Source organism: Lagopus muta, chromosome Z, assembly GCF_023343835.1.
Source record: "Lagopus muta isolate bLagMut1 chromosome Z, bLagMut1 primary, whole genome shotgun sequence".
Taxonomy (NCBI): Eukaryota; Metazoa; Chordata; class Aves; order Galliformes; family Phasianidae; genus Lagopus; species Lagopus muta.
This window is the reverse complement of record NC_064472.1, coordinates 8524696-8550602: the sequence shown is the minus strand read 5'-3', so window position 1 is coordinate 8550602 and position 25907 is coordinate 8524696. Positions and strand designations below refer to the sequence as shown.

General features: G+C 42.1%; 1 protein-coding gene across 1 annotated transcript in view; it reads left to right on the top strand.

Annotated features, from left to right (window-relative positions):
• Positions 1-25576, top strand: part of DCAF12 (DDB1 and CUL4 associated factor 12) — a 29449-nt gene extending 3873 nt beyond the window's left edge. Inside the window, exons 3-9 of the mRNA XM_048932374.1 lie at positions 6020-6226; positions 7465-7525; positions 13576-13769; positions 14770-14835; positions 15491-15653; positions 22542-22726; positions 23435-25576. Coding sequence (XP_048788331.1) covers positions 6020-6226; positions 7465-7525; positions 13576-13769; positions 14770-14835; positions 15491-15653; positions 22542-22726; positions 23435-23593 — 1035 coding nt within the window. The 3' untranslated portion in view covers positions 23594-25576. The remainder of the gene's footprint in view (positions 1-6019; positions 6227-7464; positions 7526-13575; positions 13770-14769; positions 14836-15490; positions 15654-22541; positions 22727-23434) is intronic.
• The last annotated feature ends 331 nt before the right edge of the window (positions 25577-25907 follow it).

Here is a 25907-nt window from a genome sequence, read left to right as displayed (position 1 = left end):
GCTAATTATGAAGTTAACTGAGTAAAAACATCTGATTCCCTGAATACAGAAAGCTATTTAAACAAACAAAACCCAAAGGTACCCAAATTCCTTATTGTTTGCTCTCTTCTGATCTCTCAGGTGTCTTTTCTAGGACTTGAATGATTGCCAGCTCAATAGCTTTATTTCTCCTTGGTAGATTCACGCACTGCTTTGGATAGCCTAGTGTCAACTTCAGGAGATCCCATGTTTGTTCAGCACAACTCATATAATTGTAGTCTTCTAGTCCAGGTGTCTGTAGTGGTGAACAGTACAATTCATGGTTCTTATGTCTGTGAATAAGGAGGGCTTAGGTGGCAATGGTTTCTACTTGCTTTGCAAGTTAATGTATTCCCCTGGTTTTGGCTGTGTTGTCAGGAATCAAATAGACTGCTTGTTTCTTGCACCCAGCAGGGGAAAAAAAGTCATGTTCCCACAGATTGTAACTCTACTTCAGCACTGTACTTTGTTCACTGTAAATAAAACTCTGATACCAGTAAATAACACCTCAATTCACCTTTGTTTCAGTGTTTAGTGAGAGCATAGTCAGATGCTGTTTCTCTTGGGAGCATTAGGTTTTCTCTCTGCTGCATGTGATGCCATGTCTGTTTCCAGAATTTGTTAGCTTCTTTGCCAGGTATGGTGTGGGTGGCAGAGATGCCCTTTAGCGAGTGAAGTCTCTCACTTCTCCTTCCTTTCCATCTGTCGACATGTATTAACTGTTTGCCAGCCTTCTGAAATTAAACAGAGAGCAAGATGCAAATAAAAACTGACAAATGTGGCTTTGGTAGTGAACATATTTAGTTGCATCGAAGTGCATGCCCAGGAACTGTGAGGGCTTAAGAGTTTTGTATCCAGGTGGAGTGCTTGCTTGAGCTGCTCTGCCTCTAGAAATGGGAATTCAGGGTGAACTCACTGACTTTTTTTTTTTTTTTTTTTTTTTACTGCAGTTAACTCCTCAGAAGTTCCTTCATGTTCTTGATAGTTTTTCTTTCTCTGGACCTTTTTGAGGAACTTGTGTAAGGCCATTACCCCTGCTGCTGATTGTACTGCACAACCTGTAAGTAGGTTCTGTGCTAAGATTAATGCATGTTCTGATCTCAGTTGGGAAGGAGTTCTACCAGTTTGAGTCTGCTTAGTCTTTGAAGGTATAGTGTTTCTTGGAGACTTGGCGTGATATATTAGTGGATCTGTATTGCTGTAGAAATGAAGAGTTTTATGGGAAGCATTCCATGATTTAAAAGAAACGAGAAATGTTTACAATCCAAACATAAAACAATACTGAGAAACGTGGGAGGGACGGGGGGGAAATCCATGCTTTTCAGTGTAACCAGCAGTGGTGTTAGTGTAACTACTCTAAGCATTGTCTTATTTCTATTGTTTTGTTAGTGAAATAAAGTTTAGAGATAATGATGTCATTTTTCAGCTTGGCTGAGACTGAAATTATTGTGGTCGGGTTCAGCTGGTTGCTGGCCATGCCCTTGCAGAACAGGATGTTCCCACCTGCTCATTCTTGCTGGCGCTAGTGTTCACACGGCTGAGGAGTCAGCTGGGTCAGCTTGCTGCTTTGTATTGAGACAAAGCCTAGCTTCTGCCAAAGGCAGAGAGAAGATCTGGGTGACCTGGAGCTACCTGAACACCTGTTGTTGTCGCAGAGCTGGTGAGGCAGGGAGCGTATGTGAAGAAAGTACATGTAGATTTCCAAAGATTAACTTAAGCCAACTGTGAAACTCTACCCCAAATTATTCTTTTAGTGAGCCTCCTTAGCGAGGCAGTATGTTTGTTTGGAGTTTTTTCAGATGCTCATACGAATGATAAAAGTGCATTATGCTATGTGATTTCAGGGCAGCATGTGAAGAATAAGTAGTCTTGTTCTTTGTATCTTGTGACTCTGAGTCTATCCTGTTTCTGAAATAAAAACATACTGTAGCTGTGGGTGACATGCTTTGGTTTTGTTCAGATTGGTTTGAACAGGCAGCCTTAATTTTCAGCTGATTGTATCTGCTGTTCTGTGCGCAAATCCAGCAGCGGAGGATCAACCTGTTCTTCATGTGATGCCATGAAAATTGCATTTCTTAGATTTTTTTTAAAATCTTGCTCTACATATGAAGATGAGTCTTATCAAAGTTTTGATATTCCCACTAAAGTAAATATGACCAGAATGCTTCTTGAAGTAATGGTTAGATCAGATGTAGCATTAAAATGGCATAGGCAGAAATATTTATTACTTGCTGCATTTCTTTGACAAATCCTTTAGGTTAAAGACTTGTGGGAAGTACAGTTATATTTACTGAATGTGTATCTTCTCTTTTCCTTTCCCTCCTAAACTTTGTCCCTTAAAGGCAAGTCAAAAAATGAAAGTGACATCCAGAAGATGGATTTTGCAGTGCAGAATCAGGTCTTCTGATACTTGATTCCTTGTTACAAGAAATTGGCTTTTGGCTTGTTGATCAATTAAGTTCCTCCATTAATGAAGTGAAACATTGTAAACAGTATGGCAAGGGGACAGCCTCTTTAGAAAATGTATAGGAGCTACTTGATAGAAGGATTTCTACTATTCTGCAATTCAAAATAAAATAATAAAAAAATAGGCAGGCAATTAGTAATTTCGTTGAGTGTGGAAATTATAGCCAGATTCTAAAAACTTGAGATTGTGACAGATGTAGTATGAAGCTGTATCAGTCTGCCGTGGTTCTAGAGTGACACAGCACTGTTGTAGGATGTCCTTACAAACGTTAAAGAAAGGATTTCTCTGTGATGTTGTTCAGCTTGTTTCCTTGTTAGAACAGTATTGTCCTGTGGAGAACAAGATGGCTGAATTTGCTTTGTTTCTCACAGATTAGGTATGGTGCTTGGACTGTGGGCAGATGTCCGAAGCAGTGTGAAGCAGTCCTTCCTTGAAGTCCTGAGGATCAAGTTATTTGGCGTGCTGGTTACTGTCGTGCATATATTCTACTAGTGGGAAGAATGCAGTTGTGTAAAACTTAAATTCAAGGGGCAGACAGCTTGCTGGTTTTTTTTTTTGCTGTGTTTGCTGCACCTAGTGGAAGGTTTGGTGGGTTTTTTTTGTGTGTGTGAGTGTGACTGGCTTTTAGCTTCTGTACAAGTAGCTGAAAAAATTCTTATTCCCACTTCATAGAGTGGGGAAAAAAAATGGATAATACAGCTATCATGCCTTTGTCAAGACTCTTTAAGAGTCTAGACTGCTTGGGAGCAATTTTCAGTTGTACTTATTTCAACAGTAGCAACAATACCAGTTTTCTTGGGAAAAGTAGAGTAATCTCTGTTTTCTTCAGATTTATTTAACTACATGCTGGAGTTATGGCTGAACTTGTTTATAAACAGTCAGATATTTTACACTTTATTTACTGTAGTGTCTTTAAAACTCATAAAACCGTGTTCAGTTGTCAACATTCTTAGCTGGATGCCTATTTTGTTAGAATGCTTTAAAGCCCAAAAGGCAGAAGTGCTAGGAACAGCTGTTTGGCTTCTGCATGCTGAATTTACAGGGAAGATTTCTTGACATTTCATGGTTCTACTTGTAAGTGTGAACTTCTATCTTTCTGTGCTGTCCCAGATGATGCAAAAGTCATGATGTGAGCAGGTAGTGCTTGTTTATTTTACTCCTGGATTGTGCTTTTAGTTTGCCTGCGTTATGTTCTGTTTCTTCCAATGTGCAGTAGTTCCTGGTTCAAACTCTACAGCTGAACCTTCAAAGCCTGTCCCTTAACTCAGTGTGAGTTTAGGGTCTGTGATACTTCAGTATTGTATGTTTCCAAGTTCTTTGACTAATTGATTAGTTTACAGTTTAGCTTTATGAAAGGAGTTTCACGTTAGGCTAAGTATTTTTATTTATTTATTAACCTAGTATCAGGCACAGATGTGTGACGGGGTGTCAGACTGGAGAACATGGAAGGTTTTTAATTTCAGTCCTCCTATCTATTGAGGTGCCATTTGAGCTGTGCATCTCTAATTGCTGAAACATGATTTTTCAGAATCTGTGGGCATCCTGAAATGTGGATGTGTTTTCCTAATGATCAGTTTTGGTGCCAGCGTTAGGACCTGCAAGTGACACCAGGAACTGTTGAAGGAGGGCAGGGGGAAGTACTGAGATCTTCTGTTGAAAGAAAATATTCAAGAAAGAGAGGTGAGAGGAGAAGAAATTAATGCCTACACTGCAGGAACAGGACAACTAGTTTCCAGGGATGAAGTTAGGGCTGCGCTGTATGCTGAGTGTTCATCAGTAGGTTTGGACGCTCAACTGCACTGAGGGCAGTGAGAAGTGTCCTCCACCTCTGCCTGCTCAGCTGCACTTCAGCTGTTCCGTCACCCCCTGCATCTGCATACAGAATAAAGAACTGAAGGTGAAGATTCAGCAACTGTAGGAGCTGTGCAAGACTGATGACTACTAAGGAGAGTGAATTGTGGGTTGAAGTTGGTGTAAGTCTACATAGAACACAACAATGATATATTGATGGAATGGGTAATACGATACTTGAACAGACTTTGGTGAGGGAACCAAACTCTACTATAATCCTGATTTGCAACTGTACACTTTTCTTGGAGCCAGGTATGCTCTGTGATATTCCATTTTCTTTTCTGTCGTTTGTGTTGCCCACAGTATCACGCATTCACAGGTGTTGAAAGAGACCTCTGGGGATCGTTATGTCCTACCCCCTGCTAAAGCAGGTTCCCTACATGAGATTGCAGAGGAAGGCAGGCAGGTGCTCTGTCACCTTCGAAGTAAAGGACTTTGTTGTCATGTTCATACTGAACTTCCTGTGTTGAAGTTTGTGCCCATTCCGCCTTGTCTTGTTGCTGGGTACCACAAAAAAAAGGAGCCCAGCCACATTCACTTGACTGCTACTCTTTAGATATTTCCAAGTGTTGGTAAGATCTCCTCTCAGTCCCCTCTTCTCCAGGCTGAACAGTCCCATCTCTTTCAGCTGTTCCTCATACAGGAGGTGCTCCAGGCCCACAGCCACCTCTGTGGCCCTCTCCTGGTCTCTCTGAGTAGCTCCCTGTGTTTCTTGAACTGGGGAGCCCAGAACTGGGCACAGTGCTCCAGATGTGGCCTCTCTAATGACAGAAATTCTGTTGACACAAAACATTCTTGACAGAAGTTGCCTATTGTCATTAGCTAAGCATTTATAAACTGCTCATTTGGCACATTTTTCTCCTGGAAACTGAAGATTGTTGGCCTGTGCTGCATGGTTCTTTTCAGTTAAATCAGTTTGTCTGTTGGAGCAGCTGCACTCTGGACACTTATGAAGTGATCCAATGTGAATGAAGTTAGACTTTGTTGGACAATGTAAACCACACTTTGCTATAATTGTAGTTTAAACTATAGTTTACCATTATAGTAAACTACAAGCAAACTTTACAGTTGTATGTTTGAACTGACATAACTCAGTGTTCAGTGATGGGTGAAGAGTTGTAGGACTTCATAATTGTTGTTGCTTTTTTTTTTTTCTGCCAAAGGAAGAGTAACACTGACATACAACTGTTATTTTTGCCAGCTGATGAGCATAGCTGTTCACTCTGGCAGTGCTGTGTACCCTTATCTGTGCAGCCACAGACTTGTTCTAAGTGCCCTTGGGCTTACTAGCTGCTTTGAGGTGGATCTATCTTTCTCACTTGTTAAGAGTAACTTGAAAACAATTTTGTTTTCTCGAAGTATTGAACAGGTAGTACATTTTAGACTGAGTATTTGGTTATTTGAGAAGCCTTCTGTGTAAGATTTCTCTTTCTGTTCCATTGCTCTGCAAACCAAGTAGTATTGTTGAAATAAACCAATTAAGTTAAAGTGGGTTTTATTTCTTTTAAGTAGCAGTTTGTACATGTTTTTCCAGCCATACTTGTAGCATTTGTGGATTTCAGCCTCGGGAGAAAAAAAAAGAGGAAAGAGTAATCAAATGTAACCAAGAGTAACCAAATGTCTTTGAATGCTTTGTTTTCTTGATCTTTGTTTAATGGTGACGTATGTACTCTTCTTTTCCAGTTATTTGTGGTAGATGTCCAGACTGGTCAAATTACCAAGATTCCTATTCTGAAAGACCGTGAGCCTGGCATGGTGAACCAGCAGGGCTGTGGGATTCACGCCATTGAACTCAACCCCTCAAGAACCCTTCTGGCTACAGGTGGTGACAACCCCAACAGTCTTGCAATTTATCGTCTGCCTACACTTGATCCTGTCTGTGTCGGAGATGTAAGTGGGAATAGTTGGGAAAATTTATTGTGACTTGTAAGAATTTTGTCTTAGAAGTGCCCGAGGTCAGAGCAAGGTTAAGACTTCTGAGTTTTGTAGTGAAGAGTGAAAAATTTCTGAATTTTTGAAAGCTTCAAAGCACTACTGATGTAGTCTTTTTTTTTTTCTTTAACGAAGTATCTTAAACTTGTGAGGTAGTTCTGATTTCCTTTTCCTTGCCTTCATTCAGGTCCACTTCAGATCACTTTTAAGCATTGAAATTGTAACAAAATCTAGAGTGTCATTTCAGTTGTGATGATGAAGATTGAAACTGAGGCACAAAACTGTTAGCAAAAAAGCTCTTGAAACTGGAAAGATGATGCACGTTGTTAAAGTTTTTCCTTTTCCAATGCAGCTTACGTATGCATTATTCCAGAAGCAGAACTTGGCTTTGAGGATTAATTCTAACTCTGTGGCTTATGGCACTTTGATGTAAGCTGTACCAGAATCTATTTCTGAAATGTCATCATGCTTTTTTAAAATATCCATTCTTGAGAAGAAAAAGGCTGAAATGAGTGCAGTGATGTCCTGTTAGTCCTTCTGTCATTTCTCCTTCCTTTTGAATAAGGACTTCATGAAGGCATCACAACAGCAAAGGTCAGAGTTTCAGCTGTGGCACATAGTGAAGCCTTCCTGCAGCTGGCTGTGAAGATTTTTATGACTTGCTATTTGCTTACATGCTGCTGTGACTTTGCAGATTTTTCAAACAGAACTAAAGGCTTGGAGACTTCCTCCCTCAGGTTTCTTTACATACTAAATAGAAGATTCTTGAATTAATAGTCTTGAAAAATTATTCATATTGTAAACAGTTTTAGTAAGTTTAGTTTTAGTTATTATCTGTAGCAGGGAGATGTGTTTTAGGAAATATCTATTTTGTGAAGGTAAGGAACACTGCTTTTGAGAATGAAATCCAAGTCCATACATTTGAGATCAGTTTGGCTTTGGTTTGAGGTCTGTTTTTCTATGACTTACTTGCTCTCTAACTGTTAATTGTATGTTTAGCTTTATCAAAATAAGTTTAAAATTAGTGTTGGATATGTGAGCTACTCCAGTTTCATACTGGAATTTTACCTGTATGATATTTTTAATGTAGGTCTGGGTTTGTTTTTTTTTTTTTTGTGCTTGTACTAAACTGGAAAATGAAGAATACGTCTCTGAATATAATGGCACAGCAAGTCTGACTTTTTTTTTCCTTTTAGGATGGACATAAGGACTGGATATTTTCAATTGCATGGATCAGTGATACTATGGCTGTTTCTGGTAAATTCATCTTTTTCTATCAATATTTTATTACACTGGCATACTGCATTAGTACAAGCCTTAAGGAAATGCCTTTATCAGTGCACGAGAGCACTTCTGGCAGTGTTGATCATCTGCCAGTATCCTTGTTCCAAATGCTTCTGTTTGATTTCCAGCAAGTGCGCTGGGAGAAGGAAAGAGCTCACTGTTGTACTCACTGTTGTTAAATTTAGCATTGTGTTGTGGTTAGTTAGGCAAAGGATCTCACTCTGAATACTGTGGCCTTCAGTATTCTGTGCTGAAACCTTACTATGCTATGGGCTCCACAATCTGTTGCCAAAACAGGACAGTCCTACTGCTGCAAGACTCTTTCCTTTGGCTCCTTTTGGCGAGACTTGTGGTTCTTCATCCCCAGTTTCTACCTGAGAGTGAAGCACATGCCAGTGTTCTCGATGTTTTATGTGGAAGTCCTTCACTGGGTTATGGGCATGATTAGACCTGAAGTATAGGGTGGGTCTATATGGGACCTACTTTGAGGGCAGGATACTTTTCTCTGTGCCTTCAGAGTCATTGCAGCTGACCGTATCAGTTGAGTTGACCAGCAGCATGACTACTTTGGCTTCTTTTAGTCAGTGAAAGACAAGAAGCCTCTTGAAAGAGGTTTCAGCCCATTCACAGTCTGAGTTCTATGTCTTTCTATGTCTGAATAGAGCTTATGGTTAGACAAATTAAGTCTTGAGTTTGCCTGAACCCAGAGCAATGCACTGTAGTCACTAAACCATTTTCTTAAATGTTTCATTCTGATCCAGGAAGTCACTTTAAACCTGGTCTGTATAAAAGCTTTTCTTGATGCATGCCTGGTATTGTAAGTAGAGCTGTGTGGGTCTTTACTTAAAACTCATCTTGGGGATGAGAAGGAAAATTTCAAAGAACCTGTTACAGTTCACACCTTCAGTTCAGAACTTTTGATTTCTTGTTTTTGAGCTGTAAATAGTGTTTAGTTTTCATGTAGCTTTTTAGTATCTTAAATTCATTTTCTAAGTCAGTAGGATCTGTTTTGAATACTGTTGCATTTGAAGCCATTTGGAACTACTTTGGTTATTTGAACTATTCTGGATTTTTAGTACAGTGCTTAGTGTTGTTTTATATGTAGGTCTCTGACCTAGATATGATTTTTCTGGAAATAGAGGGAATTTACTGTCTTTTTAACAGATGTTGTCATGAGTAGGTCTCTAAACAGTGACTTACACAGAAGGATTCTGCATGAAGGAGAATTTCAAGAGGGGCTGGAATACAGCAGAACAATGTTCTTTTCCAGAAATCCTATGAAGACTCTTCAATGAAAACTTAATTTGTGTAACCAGTTTGTTATTAGTTAAGCCTGTTTATAGACTCATAGAATCCTCACATCTGAAAGGGGCCTTTAAAGGTCATCTACTCCACTCCCCTGCAATGAGCAGGGACATGCACAGCTATATCAGGTTGTCCAGGGATATGACGACATCTGGGCAACCTGTTCCATTGCCTCACCACCCTGATTATAAAAACTTTCCTTATATCCAGCCCAAATCTCCCCTCTTTTAGTGTGAAACCATTTCTCCTTGTCCTGTCACAGCAGACACTGCTAAAGGGCCTGTCCCCACCTCTCTTACAGCCCCCATTAGACACAGGCAGGCCGCCCTCAGGTCTCGCTCAGCCTCCTCTTCCCCAGGCTGCACAGCCCCAGCTCTCAGCCCGTCCTCACAGGGAGCTGCTCCATCCTGACCATTCGTGCGGCCCTCCTCTGGACGCTCTCCAGCAGGCCCCCGTCTCTGCTGTGCTGAGCACTCCAGCTGTGGACGCAGCGCTCCAGGTGCGGTGTCACAGCGCAGAGCAGAGGGGCAGGATCCCCTCCCTCGCCCCGCTGGCCGCGCTGCTTCGGATGCAGCCCAGGATCCGGCCGGCTGCCTGGGCCGCAGGGCACACTGCTGGCTCACGCCCGGCTGCCATCCACCGGCACCCCCAGGTCCTTTCCGGCAGGGCCGTGCTCTGTCCCTACGTCCCCCGGCTCGTACTGGCAGCGGGGGTTGCCACGACCCGGGTGCGACGCCTCGCGCTTGGATGTGTTGAGCCTCAGGAGGTTCCCCTGGGCGCACTGCTCAATGTGTCTTGGTCCTTCTGAATGGCATCCCCTCCCTCTGCTGTGTTGACTGCACCCCACAGCTTGGTGTCGTCACCAAATTTGCTGAGGGTACACTTGATCCCTCTGATGTCCTTGATGAAAATGTATTGATCCCAGCACTGACCCCTGTGGGATACTGCTCATCAGTGATTTCCAGCCAGACATTGAGCTATTGACCACCACTTTCTGGACTCAATCCTGCAGCCTTCATTCATCAAACAGTCTATCCATCATATCCGTGCTGGTTCTCCCATATCTATTCCCTGCCATCCATGCCCCTTTGGGAGGATTTACTCCATGATCTTTTCCAGCACAGAGGTGAGGCTGACAGGGCAGTAGATATTGGTGTCATCCTTTTTACCCTTTTTAAAAATGGATGTGATGTTGCCATTTTTCCAGTCACCAGGGGCTTCACCTGATTGCCACAGCTTTTCAGATATCATTGAGAATGGTGACTACGTTGGCCAATTCCCTGAGGACTCTGGGATGCATCTCATTGGGATCCATAGGCTTGTGGATGTTCAAGTTCCTCAGTTGGTCATGAACCTGATCTTTGCTTACAGTGGGAGGGGCGTTGCTTGCCCAATAACTGCCTACCAAACCAACCATTTGGGGGCTCTGTGGCAAGCAGTTAACAAAGAAGACAGAGAAAAGGCAAAACAAAGTTAAGTACCTCAGCCTTCTTGTTTGTTGTAACCTGCTTGCCTGTGTCACTCTCTGGGGGGGTTATGCCCTCCTGGACTTTTCTAGTTGAGGTACCTGCAGAAGCTTTTCTTGTTCTTTTTGGCCTCCCTAGACATGTTCAGTCCAAGCTGGGCCTTGGCTTTCCTGACCCCATCCCCACACAGCCTTGCAGCTTCCTTATTCTCTTCCCCCAGTACCTGTGCCTGCTTCTACTGCCTGTGCATTTTCTTCTTGCTCTTCAGTTTGACTAGCAGGACCTGGTTGAAAGCCAGGACACTTGTCTCTTGCCTTCTTTTCCTAACTTGCTACACATGGGGATGGAGAGCTCTTGCAGGCTAAGGAGAGCTTCCTTAAGGATTCACCAGCTCTGTTCTGCACCTTTGCCCGTGAGGACAGTTTCCCAGGGTGTTTTGTTGACGAACTCTCTTAAGAGCTGGAATTTAGCTTTCTTAAAATTTAGCATCCTAACTTTTCTCTTTGCCTGTGTCACATCCCTCTGGAGCATGAATTCAACCACAGCATGGTCACTACAGCCCAAGCAGCCTCCAATCCTGATGGCACCAGTCAGTTCATTTGCATTGGTGAGCAACAGGTCCAGGAAGCTGTCCTCAGTGCATTGCAGGAGCCTTTTTAGTTGCTTATAGTTCTCCATGCTACTTTCCCAGCAGATGGTATGTGCCACGTGCCTGCAGCTAATATAAAAACCAATAATGGAAAAGGTCAGTTAGTGACTTTTTAGGAACTTGTGGGATAACCAGCATAATTTCATAAAGAATTACTTGCGTAAAGGCAACAGTACCAATATTCCAGTGCATTTATATGGTAGCTTTCTGTCTTTCTGTGCTGACAGGATATAATGTTTCACATGGTTGTCAAACTGAGATGATAGAATATTGTGACTGTCTCATATAAAAATAAAATTAACGTTAATTGTTAATTGGGTTAGGATTTTCTTTTATAGAGAGGGAAAAAAGGCTAATCCTGGAATTTGATTTTGAATTTATTAATGCCAATCTTCATGTGGTGCTGATTTAAAAGTCTGTATTAAAAAAGTAATTTTAAGTCTGCTACTAAGACTGAAGAAAACAGCAGAGATTATTAGTTTTTCAGTGGTGAGATAAGGTCACATCGGGGCCCAGCGTGAGGAATAGCAGTTACTGTTGAGTGGAGATGTGAGTAAAAAGTGCCATATTCACTCTTGTGTGAAACTTCTAGCAGGATATCAGTTCTAGCCTCCAGATGAGAGGCACCAAGGGAAGACATGTCAAAAGCAAAGAAGTAGGTCTGAATGCTAAACTGAATTCCTGAGAACTTCGCCAATCACACTGGGAGGAAGCAAAGACAACTAACCTCTGGCACTTCAATCAGCAAGATTAAAATAATAGTTTTATCTGAAACAATTAACCAGGAATATTTAAGCTCCAGAAGTTTAGGAATTAGCAAATATCTTTATTTGAACTGAGAAACTAAATGAGAACTCTTGTTTCAAAACTCAGATTTCTTGGGGTAGGTTAGATGACATAGAAAGCAAGAGATGAGCATTTGTTCATCTGACATAAAATGCTGTTTTCTTCCAGCCTGAGGTTAGAGCTTTGACGGTGCATCATCTCACCACTGTCAGAACTGTTGGAAGAGAGCAAACTGGGCCATGGGCTTGATTAGTCTTACTACTTAGTTTCAGTAAGGGCAAGACAAGGATTTGCTTCTAAAACATATAGCAGTGTATATCAGTGCTCCGTGAGTATAAGATTAAAATGCTTAACTTTAAGTAGCCATGATTCAGAGAGAATGTCTCAATTGCTGTACTGACTGGACAAGGATTTCCATGCCAAAGGTTTCAAAATGGGCTGAATAATTCTCAGGATGAGCCTAGGCTAACAAATGATGCTCTTCTTGGCTTCAGGGCTAACCAGTTAAACAACGTAAGTTGTCTTTTTGTGGCTGTTAGGGCTATTAAAATGGACTGCTTCCTCCTAAAGTGAGTCAAGATATTTGGAAATTCTACTGCTGGGCATTCAGTCTCCATAACAAGATTAGGTGGTATTAGAAGCTATCAGTGTGTAAGCTGAGTGGCAGCATGTTTTGTCATTTGCTACCTGCTGCTGTGCTACGCCATTGGAAGTTCTCTTTCAGTCTAGTGGGTGATAGTGACAAATTCAGTGAATTCATCTGCCAGGGGGCAAAGACATCTGTACAGTATTGCAACAAGATGTATTGGTAGGCAGTACTGCAGGAAGATGGCTTACTTACTTGTCTTTGTAGCTTGCTCCTTGTGAGTTTGCCATAAGGATTTATAGATTCTTAAATCTGTAAATTTAACAGGCTGATGAAGATGTTCGGTCTTTTCTAGTGACTTCAAAGCATGGAAATGTAACTTCGGTTTTCCTTGTGAGAGAAGGGAAGTGGTTTTTAAATGGTGTAGGGAAAAAACTGAGTTTTGAGTCAAATCTGTCAGGGTTGACTGAAATGTAATTATATGTGTCAGAAGAGAAGGACATAAGCATTGGATTAGGTCTTCATTGACTTATGAACCAAAGAGGCTCAGCTTTTGTCACCTATTTTTTAATTCATATTTTGGCTTAATATCTCCAGATTTCTTAGAAAAATACAACTTGTTCAGCTTAAGTTTCTTAGTTCTTTGAAGATGTTGTACAGGTTTAAGCAAAGTTTGGATCAAGTCTGTTTTACAGTAAAATTGTTACCTAAAAAGCTGTTTCTTTTTAGTCCACAAGTATGCATTTGAATACTTGTGCAGTGAGAGAAATCAAATGATTCAAAATTGACATAAACATAACTACATTTTCTTGAAGGCTTTTTGTATTGAATTAGCACACATAGCCTTGGTAAGCTGAGCTAAATGTGTTGACTGTTCAGTTATGTCAGAGTTTATTTCACTTACGAATCATTAATGGTTCGTAATGCATTTTTTTAATGCATTCTGGTCTATTTGAAAATAGATTCAATACTTAGAAAAAAGTACAGGAAAAAAAAAAGAAACACTTCAACGAGGTCACAATATTATAACTTTATAGCTCAGGAAGATCATGTTATTAATCCTAATTAATGACACCCAACAATGCGTTGAGTTCAACTAAAAGCAGTAGATTTCTTTCCCTAACTTTTTGACTGTGTTGTTGATTACAGTTTGTTTCTCACAGGGGGAATTTTATGTGTGTGTTTGTATATATGTTTTTATATATGTGAAATGCTGTTACTGTTTATTCAGGTTCTCGAGATGGTTCAATGGGTCTCTGGGAAGTCACAGAGGATGTGCTGTCCAAAAGCGATGCTAGGCACAACTTGTCTCAAGTTCCTGTCTATGCCCACATAACACACAGGGCTCTGAAGGATATCCCTAAAGAGAACACCAATCCTGACAACTGCAAAGTTCGAGCGCTGGCTTTCAACAATAAAAACAAGGTCAGTCAGATACTCAGGACAGTTGAAAATGCCTAAAATTGTCCAGAGGTACTAGAAAAAAGTGATCTAAATCAAGTGTTCTGAATCCAACTGTGTTAAGGGGCAGTGTAATGATCCTTTTGTCTTTCCCGTATGAGATGGTTATCTTCATCTGCTTTGTCTGCTTTTGCCCCCTCCCCCCCAATTGAAAAGACTTGTGTGCTTCTCGAGAAGGAACAGTTCTGCTGTGAGTCTGACTTTTGATTTGTACCCCAAAGGGGGTAAGGGGGAGCACCTTCAGGAGCCACAAGTAGTACCAAAACCAACTGTTGTAGCTAGCCTTGAATGCTCATGTTGCTTTCATGAAGACCAGCTAATACTCAGATAGTAACAACTCAGACATCAAATCAGGAACTAATTGTTCAGCTGGTGGGGTGATTGACACAGAGGACAAGCACCAGTGTTTGCTTTGGTGTTACTGGCTTTTGACAAATAGTAAATGTTAACCTCTCCAGTGCTGACCTTTTATTAATACTAGAGATGAATTGTACTGGAGCAAGTAGGAATAGCAGCTCTTCCTTCTTTAATTTCTGCCCTCAAACAACAGAAATCTGAAGTCAAGAAGAGCATGCTCTAAGAAGCACAGTGCTCCTACTAGCATTTTCATCGTGCTAATCACTCCTCTGTGATGGAGACTTCAAACAGCTTTTTCAAGTAAATTAGTGCCAGAGTCAGAATCAGTGTGGGAGCTGCTAGGTGCCAACTTCAGTTTATAATGTCTAATAATTTGCATGTTTGTCCAACGAGATCTAACCAAAGTTATTTTTGGTTGTTTTAATAGTTCTTATTCTACCTAGCACCTTTGTAGTTTGTGTTCCATCGAGATCAATAGGAAGCGAAAATTATTTTTTGTAGAAGCATGTACAGGATTACAGGTGAAATATATATCATGCCCAGCAGTGTGTGATGTTTTTAAAGGCTTTTGTAACACAGAAATTAACTGTGCTTGTTTATTTAATAGGAGCTGGGAGCAGTGTCCCTAGATGGGTACTTTCATCTTTGGAAAGCAGAGCACACGCTGTCAAAGGTACCTGTTCTGCTTTGGTGTTACATTTTGAAAATTGTCTGCTGTTACTGCTGTTTGTTGTTTTCCATCTGCTTTAAATGCTCGTGGAAAGCAGTGTGTGTAAAATAGTTAAAAGCTTTCTGTAAAATAAAATGTACCCCTCAAAAATAAATAAAGCTTCAGGAGGTGAACGCACCGCTCTTAGCCTTCTGCTGATTCTGCATGAATTGAATGAGCTATTGCACAGAGAGTGAGTACTTATTTACCAGTGATTGTAAAGGAAGTTAAACATGCTGGAGTGTGGCTATAGATTAAAATAAGACCTATCTCTGTTTGTATGTAAGGTGAGCCTTTTCAGCAGGGAGCAGGTGCATCTGTTTATCTGCTAAAGCAATAACAGCAGAGAAAAATGCAGAACAATTTGCTAAAATATCCTTTGTTGTTTGCAAAATTCTGAAGCCCAGCCTTTAGCATCTCAGATTGCTTCAGGTAAGGTGTTCTGTCTCTTTCATGTGAGTCAGGTTGTTGCTTTTCTCTTAAATTCTGTTTTCATGTTGAACTCTTTTAATTGCAGTTCTTGTGCTGCTGTTTCCTTGAACATAGCTTACAGATTTTTTTTTTTTAATTTCTTGCTCTTTTATTGTAATGGGTTGACTTTTTTCTTCTTTGTTTCCAGTTACTGTCCACAAAATTGCCGTACTGCAGGGAGAATGTGTGTTTGGCTTATGGTCAGGAGTGGTCAGTGTATGCAGTAGGATCACAGGCACATGTCTCCTTCCTGGATCCGAGGCAGCCATCTCACAACGTTAAATCTGTCTGTTCCAAAGAGCGGGGCAGTGGTAAGAAACTTGTCAAAGGGTGCTTTGAACTTTTTGCTTGCAGAAGTAGCAACTTAAGTCTTCAGTAAGACAAGTACTTCTTGGTTGTTGGTTTTTTTTTTGTGTTGTTTTTTAAACAGCTCACTTAAAAACCCTGTTTAAAATTTTCTTTCCTCTTTTGACAAAATCTGTGAAATCAACTGATCTATTATGATCAGCTAAACCATGTGAGTCCAGGGACCGTACTGAGTGAGTCTTGGGCTGCATTGAAGTTATGTATAATATAGTTAATGTGTGGAAGTAGCAAAACTTGTTTTAAAGTATCTTCTAATTAAAACATAAAAAGAACAACTGAAACATACAGCTAGTGGGATATTTGATCTTGTTTTTGTGGAACTAGTGCATCTGTCAGGTGCAGTGGAAATGGGTGCGATTCTTAATGAGATTTTTTTAAATGAAATTTTACTCTTCCTGTGTTTCATCCTTGAAAATGTTTGCTCACAAATGTTCACTGCCAAAAAGCAATGATGTTTTTGAAAGCTAATTCTAAACAGACTGAGCTATAGTTACAGTAGGTATCAGAAGAATAAATACTTAGTTTCCCTAATCAGGGACTTGCCAGAGCCTGTAGGCCTTGAGGGGAAAATTAATCAGGATGCTTTGGGGATATTGCCAACTTGGCAAGAATACCCAAGGTCCACAAATCCATATAATTGTATGGAAGCTACTAACCAGTAAAATTGTGAAAAGAATGAACTGGAGTATTTCTAACTTTGTAACGTCTGTGTATAAATACTGTGCTGGTAGTTTTGTGCGTGTGCTTGATCTGTGGGAAATCACTGAGCACCCAGGCTTGCATAATCTCAAATAAGTAAGCAGTGTCTCTCGTGTGTGTGTGTGATGACTGACTTTATTGCACACCAGGCAATAAATCTGGGACAACAACATGAGTGAGGTGTGATTGTAGAGTGAGGGATCTTCTTCTCTTTTAAGATACAGCTTAATAAATTTTGATAGAGAGAGATGCTTATTTTTTGCTGTTTGCAGGACTGTGTTTATCCAGTATCAAAAAGCATAAAGTTGTGTTGCAATAACCTGAGTTAGCACTGCTGTACACCCTCTCCATGTCCCAGCTTCAGCCCGAACAGTTCCAATTGTGCACTGGTGCTTGGTTGCTTAGTGATGGATGCATGGACTCAGGGCTGCAGCTGGCTGCTTGATGGAGGAGAGCTATGGCCATGATGGCAGGGCAGCAGGAGGATGGCCTGGGACGGACCTGAGCTAAGCCATGTGCTATCTAAAAAGTACAGAGCTTTTAAGAATACTTTTGCTTCTGATTTTTTTAATCTCATACTCTGTTTTCATATGAAAGCAAATGCAATTGTCTCATCACTGTTAATACTGTCTAGTCTTGCATTTTTCTCTGGGAATAGAGGAAAAAGCATGTTGTCTGCTCTTTGCTATCATATTTGAAGTCTGTGGTGTGAGTGCAGTCTTGCTCTACGTTCAAAGCCACAACTGAGACTTCTGATTTTCAGTATGTATTTATTTTACATATGAAAAAACTTACTCTTAAAGCAATACTCCTTTGTAATTATTTTTTTTCTGTTGTGGGTGCAGTCTGTCCAATTGAACCTTACACCAGGGCCAAGTGTAAGGGCTTGCTGGGTGTGTGCTCCCATGCACTTCTCCCCATGACCTTTATTTGGAAGCATGAGAAGAGACACTGTGCTGCAGTGCCCCGCTTTAAACTATATTAATCCATCATTAAAAAGTTGCTCCTTATTTAACTTATCTGAGCGTACGTATCTTCACTGGTTGGGTTGTCAGAAGAAGAGGCCTATAGACTAGGGTCAAGAAATTCTTTCTTTTACTAGTTTGTTCCCAGATAAATGTCAGGGCCTGTTGCTTTCAGATATGGGAGAATTTTCTTCAGAATGAAAAATAGCACTTCACCAGCCCCGACAGCGTACCGGCACCACTGACCTCGCTGTCATTGGGGACTCTGTGGAGGTCCTCTGCATGCTGCCTTTCTGATATCGTAGGGAAGAAGTATCAAGACTCTGGAGTGTGTTTCTCAGCGGTGGCTGGAAGTCTCTGCCCCAAGTATGTCATCATCCTGATGGGAATGATGTGTGTGCAGGTAGTATGTCTGGGGCACTAGTTGGAGTCTAGAAAAGACCTTTTTTCAAAACTTGATTATGTACAGTGGATGCATCTCTCTTTATGCCTCAGTTGTAGGCATTTAAGTGTTACCATTTCCCAGGATTCTGTGTGCTTCGATTTTCTATTCACCCCACTGGGGCTTGGTGTGCTGCAGCATCTCTAGGAAGTAGGTTGTTTTTTCCTGGACTAAAATATGGCTTGATTTTCAAGTGTTTTAAGTGTTACCTGAACACACTGTCTGCTTCCACGTGCACCTGATGAGTCACAGAGTTGTGGAAGACTTGATTTGGAAAGGTCCTCGAAGGATGTCTCATTCCAGCAACCTTGCTTCCAGGAGGAAGGTTGGAACTTAAATATCTTTGATGTCCCTTCCAGCCAAGGCCTTTTATGATCACCAGCACAGTCCTTTGTAGTTGCCAGGCGCTATCTGAGCTTGCCCCATCCAGCCAGACACTGAACACCTCCAGGGACAGGGCAACCCAAACCACCCTAGGTAGGCTGTTCCAGTGCCTCACCACCCTCTCAGTGAAAAACATTTCCCTGACATCTGATCTAAGATCTCCCTTCTTCTGAAGAGTTTAAAAGCTTTCCCCCTTGTCCTCTCACTATCTACCCGTAAAAAAGTTGATTTCCCTCTTGTTTATGATCTCTCTTTAAATGTAGGAAGGCTGCAGTGAGGTCCCCCCCAAAGCTGCCTTTTCTCCAGACTGAGCCTTGTCCTTCAGCCTGTCTGTCTAGGTGAAGTGCTCCAGCCTTTTGATCATCTTTGTGGACCTCCTCTGGACCACTCTAAAAGTTCCACTGCTTTTGTGAGCTGGGGGCTGCAGACCTGGATGCAGTAATCCAGGTGGGACCTCACCAGGACGGAGTACAGTGGGGCAGTCATCTCTTGCTCTGCTGGCCACCGCTCTTTTGATGCAGCACAGGGTGTGGTTGGTCTTCCAGGCTGCAAGTGCTCACTGCTGGCTCATGTTAAAGGCTTTCATACACCAGAACCTGCAAGTCCTTCTCAGCCTGGCTGCTCTCAAGGAGGTATTCTTCCAGTCTGTATACATTGTAGCCCTGACGCAGGTGCAACATTTCCACTTGGTCTTGTTGAACCTCCTTCAATTTACATGGGTCTGCTGTTTGAGTTTGTCAGAATCCCTTTGGTTGGCGGCCCTTCCTTCTGCTGTATGGAGCCATGGAGCTTGATGTGATCAGCAGACTTGCTGAGCGTGCACTCAATCCCTTCACCTGTTTCACTGACAGAAATGTAAGAGTTCCAGTCCTGAGAGGGACTCCTGGGGGTCAGCACTCATCACCAGCCTCCACCTGGACACAGAGCTGTCGACCACAACCCTCTTGCTGTGACTTGCAATCTATTCCTTATCTACTCAGTGCCCTTCAAACTCATATCTCTCCAATGTAGAGAAAGGATGTGGATGTGGATGATACAATATAAAGAGTACAAATATGTGAATCTCACACTAATTTCTTATCGTTAGTGTTGTGTGTAAAAGCAGGTCAAAGAAAGATGGTGACATAGTAAGTCTGGAACTGGGGCTGGTTTTTTTCCTAGTATAAATCACCTGCTTTTCGTAGAAGGCAATTAAAGCTTTTTAGTGTTTCTTGCAAGTGTTGCTTTTCACAACAACTGCACAGGAAAATGCAGGGCCCTGAACTCCAGTCCTTGATCAGCAAGAGCAACTGCTTTCTGCTTGGCTGGCATATAGTGTGCTTTCTTGTGCCCTTGACTTGTATCCTGACAGCAGCAATGTTAATGTAGCGGGCAGAGCTTACGAAGCTCAGATTCTGTGTCTGCTCTTTGTGTAGTGCACATCTGCAGTATGTAGGGTCTCCTTGTCTCTTAGGGCTGAGACTCAATTTTCTGGCCCAAATCTTCAAGCCCGTAGATAGTAGTACAGTGTTCTGAATGTTAGAGAGCTTTCCTTGGTCGGTTTTAGGCACAGGTTGTGCTTTTAGTTCAATATTACTCATCTGAGGTGGTACTTCAGTGCCTTAGGAGCTGAGAAGTGCCATTCTAAGCCTCTTATTCATGATTGCTCTGTTTCATTCAGTTAAAGAGAAATACGCAATACAGATCTGTGGGTCTTTTTTTTTTAACCAATAAATAGCCCTGAAAAGTATGTTGTCTCCATTCGTGCTACTTCACCTGTTTCTGTGAAGCAAGTGGGTTGCTTGTCAAAAGCACTTGTAGCAGAAATAGAGGATGTGTCCTTTTGTGCCTTTCTCTTCTTACTCAAGTGACTGCTTTTGCTGATTGCAGAGTGTTCAAAGCCTTCTGAATGTATTTGTGTGCTAGAGCCAGGACCTTGTAGTGGGTGGAAGAAAGATGTCTCTGACCTACTCGTGCATTTATAGCTGTGAATTAAATTGGACATTCTTGTATGCATCTGGTAAATCTAATGTAGTAAGTGTGAGAACTTCACAGTGTTTCCCACCTAATATCCTGCAGACTTCAGTTCCTTTCTGAAGCATGACAAAATGTAGCTTTGCCTGTTCTAAGCGTGTGTTGCAGATGCGTATGGCTGTGGATATAACGTCAGGTTATGGAATTGGAAAGATGAGGGCGGGTTTCTAGCTAGGATCCTAAAGGTGGAAACTCCCTGGCTGTGTCCGTATCTTTTGTGTACTCTAGCATGATACAAGTTTCACTGCCTTCCAGTTTCACTCAGTATAGTGACAGCAGTTTGCAAGTGGATCTTTTAACCTCCTGTTTGAGTACTTGCAATTTAGTGATGCTTTAAACAGGCGCAAGAAATCAAAGAGTGTATAACTCAGCCCAACATCATGTTATAAAGGAATGGAAAGCATGGAAATGGTGGAATTTCTTCATGTGTAAATGGGTAGTTTGGGGTAGGGTACTTACACAGAGCAAACTTTTGCACAATAAATAGGGAACAGGTGACAGGATGCCTTGCAAGTTCTTATATAGAGGCACACAGAATCTCCTCCTTCAGACCTGAGAAATATGGTGGTGTTTGGGTTGTAGGATACCTGCTCTGCTTTCATTGCTAGGTGAAGTGTTGGAGATGCCAGCTGTAAAGAACGTGCACTTATTTGAGAATCTTGAATAATTATTCTTAGACTTCAAAATTATTTAAGATCTTGATGTCCTTTAGCAAAACGATTAGCTGTTATGTAGTTATGTATGCATAGAGCTACTCCTGATCAGCAAAATGCATTTGATGGCAGCTGAGAGTAATTTTCTTACATGGCCATTTAGCACAACTTGGCAGGTAGCTAGGTAGGGGTGAGCTCGCGGGGAAACACCAGTAAAGCATTCTTCTCAATGTGTGTTGCCATGTACTTGGTCATGCCGCTCAGCCCCAGTACTGAACCCAGGATGAAGCACTGGCTGGATGGCCAGGCCCAAAGAACTGTAGTCAGTGGAGTTAAATCCAGTTTTTGGCTGGTCATGAGTGGCCTCCCCCAGGTGGGCTCAGTACTGGGACCACTCCTATTTAACATCTTTATTAAGGATCTTGATGAGGGGATTGAGTGCGCCCTCAGTGCACCCACACCAAGCTGGGAGGGAGTGTTGATCTGCCTGAGGGGAGAAGGGCACTACAGAGGGACCTGGATAGACTGGATCGATGGGCCAGGGTTAACAGTATGAGTTTCAATAGGGTCAAGTGACAAGGCCTGCATTTTGGTCACAACAATCCCAGGCAACCCTACAGACTCAGGGAGGGGTGGCTGGAAAGCTGCCTGACAGAAAGGGACCTTGGGGTACTGATGGGCAGTTGGCTGAACATGAGCCAGCAGTGTGCCCAGGTGGCCAAGAAGGCCAGTGGCATCCTGGCTTGTATGAGGAGTGGTGGTGAGCAGGACTAGGGAAGTCATCCTGCCCCTGTACTTGGCACTGGCGAGGCCTCACCTCGAGGGCTGTGGTCAGTTTTGGGCACCTCAGTACAGAAAGGACATGGAGGTGCTGGAGCAGGTCCAAAAAAGGGCAACAAGGCTGGTGAAGGGCTTGGAGAATGTGCCCTATGAGGAGAGACTGAAGGAACTGGGGCTGTTTAGACTGCGAAAAAGAGGCTGAGGGGAGACCTTATTGCTCTCTTCCAATACCTGAAAGGTGCTTGCAGTAAGAGTGGGGTTGGTCTCTTTTCACTGGTGACAGGTGACAGGAGGAGAGGAAATGGCTTCAAGTTGTACCAGGGGAGATTTAGTTTGGATATCAGGAAACACTTCTTTACAGAAAGGGTTGTTAAGCACTGGAATAGGCTCCCCAGGGAGGTGGTTGAGTCACCATCCCTGGATGTGTTGAAAAGCTGTTTGGATGTGGTGCTCAGGGACATGATTTAGCAGAGGGTTGTTAGAGGTAGGGTAGCACGGTTATGTGCTGGATCTTAAAGGTCTTTTCCAACCTGAGCGATTCTATGCTGCATTTACTTAATGCTCATTGCAGTCAAAACAAGGCTTCTCTTGAACTTAACCTCTGCTTTCCTGGCAGAGCTGTTGCCTGCTGAAAGTGTGGCATTGTACTATTGTGCCATCAATGGAGCAAATGGCCTCCGAGAAGAAGGGGAATAGTATGTGTAATTGAAGCTGCTGCTTCACTAGTACAAGTGGGATTTATCTGCACTGCTCCACAGCAGTGGGTAAACTGATATACTGTGGAAAATACTAGTAGGAGTTTTTGTTAAAGAAAGTATTACACATCAAGCAACAGCACTGCAGAACCAAAGCATCCCTCATCCTCACTAAACTGTGTGACATTTCTCTGTTTGACAGGCATTCGATCAGTGAGCTTCTATGAACACATCATCACAGTGGGAACAGGGCATGGTTCCTTACTGTTTTATGATATCAGAGCCCAGAGGTTCCTGGATGAGAGGCCCCCACGTGCCTGCTATGGACAGAAGCAGAAATTAGGAGGAAGTGAAATTCTGAAACTGACTACAGGGAAAGGTTGGCTGGTGAGTAGCTTGTAGCCACAGAGCTCGAGTGAGTTGTTTTTATGGTAACTGTACGAAACGCACGGCAGTAAAACTATGGTCATGTAGCTGTAATAATGAAAATGAAATGCTGCAAAATTGTTTTCACAGGCACTTCGTGAGGGGTCTTGAGTAGCTGGTTGCTTGAATGTAAGGCAGACTACTCTGCTCATAAACTGACTCATAGATTTTATATCTTTTGTTATAGTCAAAAGCGTAGACTTCTAGCTGTCAACATCTCAAATGTTGTCTTCCTATAAGACGTGCTAATTTAAACTGGTTTTCAAATTAAGAGATTTAATTAAACTGTACACAATTTTAAAAACGCTGTCTTTCTGAAGTAATGCTATGGTAGGCACTTGAGTTCAGCTTCCTGTATTTTGCTATAAATCAGTTAATGGAAAGAAGTTGGACAAAGTAATTATCTTTTCTATCATTGTGCAACTTTAAAAACTAATGAAAATTGGTTTCTTCCCTACCCTTCACCCCATGTGCCTCCAATGTTTTGTGCAAACCTCTGAAAAAGCTTCAGGAAGTCTCTGGTATCTTCCAGTTAAAGTTGATCTGCCTGAAGCTTCAGAGATTAACAGAAGAGATCCCTTTTAGGCCCTGGAAACTGCATTCTGCTGCTGCGAAACTAGGTTTTCTGTTTGTTTGGCAAAAGTAACAATCTCAGCTTTCTTTCAACAGAATCACGATGAAACCTGGAGGAATTACTTTTCTGAAATTAATTTCTTCCCGAATGCTGTTTACACCCACTGCTACGACTCATCTGGAACAAAGCTCTTTGTGGCAGGCGGCCCTCTTCCATCAGGACTTCACGGGAATTACGCTGGTCTCTGGAGCTAATGATAACTCTTAAAAAATGCTGATCCTTACGCAGTTTTCTACTTTCTTTTCCTTTGTTTTAACAGTGAATGAAACTGTGTGATGCCATTGAATTTTGGTTTTAATGCAAGTTATTTTTTGTCAGAGTTTTCTGTTGGCTTCCGACAGTTTTATACATCTCTTTGAACCAGTTCTTTGCTTTAACCTCCTTGATCCTTTCTATGATGGGTATTTGATATCTCTTTTTATTTTACTTACTCCGAATGACTCCCCACATTTAGGCTATCTTGGCCACGCGCCCCCTCCCTTACTTTGCTGCGAGGTAGGATTCCTTTCTAATAGAGTGGTTGCTCCTGCACTTTCTGTGAAAGTCTGGGGGCTGTGTGTGCGCAGGTACTTCGTGTCAGTTACATTACCTGGAGTGAGGACTACTTGTAATTAAAAAATATTAAAAATATTTATAAGAGATAAGCTACTTTATCTGCAGAGCCTGGCCCTGGCCTGGGTTGATCTTATTTTTTAAAAGTACAACTCTAATGATACTGTTTATATGTAAAGGAATACAGTAATTTTAAGCTGTACTCATTGGAGCCCAGGGATAGACTCCCCAGGGGTATTACCCATCAAGTCCAAACTGCAGAAGCACAGGAGTTCTCAAAAGTGCATTTACATTTTAATTGTAGTTTTCAGCAGTGCCAGGAGCAAAAACATGATCTTCTGTTCCTGTACTTGATCCAGGTATCAGCTTGCACAGCTGGAGTTTGAATGGGCTGTTCTGCAGTGTGGCTGTCGTAGAATAACATTGCATTGAGGGGCCTGCAGTGGTGATGAAAGGAAATGGGGGCTAGGGATACGAGTTTTAATGACAAGAAAAGATGAACTAAGCTATTTTCCAAGCGAGCCAGGGTTCCCAAGTATGCTGCTGTGGTAGCTCGGGGGTTATTTTCAGACAGTCTAAAGCCCAGGATTTTTGTCCCAGGCTATGGAATTTATTTCCATTTTATGTCTGTTCTGGTTGTTAGGGTCGTTAGCCATCTGCTCTGATAAGCCAATGGAATAAAGAAACTATTTTTTCCTCTAAGGTTAAAGAGTGTGTCTCAGACTTGTCTAGTGCAGGCTAAAAGCTTACCACGTAGCAAGGTAACGTGCTGTTAGCTCATGTTGCATTAGTATCCACTGTCATCCAGCTTGCAGCAGGAGGTGTTCAGTCTTTCCCCAGACTCCCCTTCTCTGCCTTCTCTGTTTGAACTCCCTTGAATTTTACTTGGGACTATGGGTGGGGAGAACAGATCCAGTGCCTTTTGGGTCCAGCTGTGAAGTGTATGCACTTCAGTATGTGATCTTATCTAATACTCAGCTAAAATGCAGGGCTCCAGAGTGCTATTCCTGGCCTTCCAGCAGGCACCAGGAACTCTTGCCTTGTTACCATCTTCTGCTGGGATGAATATTGGAGCAGAGTGCATGCCTTGGCCTCGCTGCTTTGGTGCCAAATGAGCAGTTGAAGCTGAGGAGAAAAGGCAAGACTGGGACATGCTCTTTTCTTCTGTCTCTGCTGGAGATTACAGCTGCCACGGTAGAGTGACTCTATTTCCTGCAAGAGTTCCTGCCAGATTTATCAGAGCTACTTACCACAGTCTGATTGTGTTCTTACAGTCCCTCTTGTCTTTGTACGCAGCATCTCCATCAGTAATGCCAAGTACTGAGACCCTGACTTACATCTTTTGCTGATAGGATTACACAGTGTAATAGTCTGTTCCTGAGGGGGGGGAACAGGCTGGTTTATCCGGCATTAGACACCAAGGAGAGGAGGTAAATAATTGTAGCAGACCTTCAGTCCTCTTTTCCTGCTATTCAGCTTTTCAGGAATATGGGATCTTGTGCTGCTATTGATTGTAGGAAGCTGTTCATTTTACTTCTCACCTCTTTTGAGTAGACTACTTTTTTCATGTTTATAATCACATGCAATCAAACTATTGACTTTTATGTTCAGTAATGCCCAGTTTGCAGTACTGGGAAACAAGCCCTAAACAACAATCAAGTGTTAAGTAACAGACATTCCCATGGAAGCTGAAGCTACAACGCAATGTTAGCTTGAGCGTAGCATTGTGGGTGATGCCCACTCTCTTCACAGACACCTTGTAACTGGTCATTCCTCCAGCCTTCCCTGTTGTACTGTCAGCTCAGCCAAGGAGAAGTGCTACTGTTCTCTCAAGGTGTTTTCTGGGACTGTTGTAAAGCATTGAGCCCATTGTTTTGTCCCTTCATCAGTGCTACTGGTGTTAGTCCAAGGTGAGTAAATTACCAAAGAATAGTAAATAGATGTTTGTTCATAGTC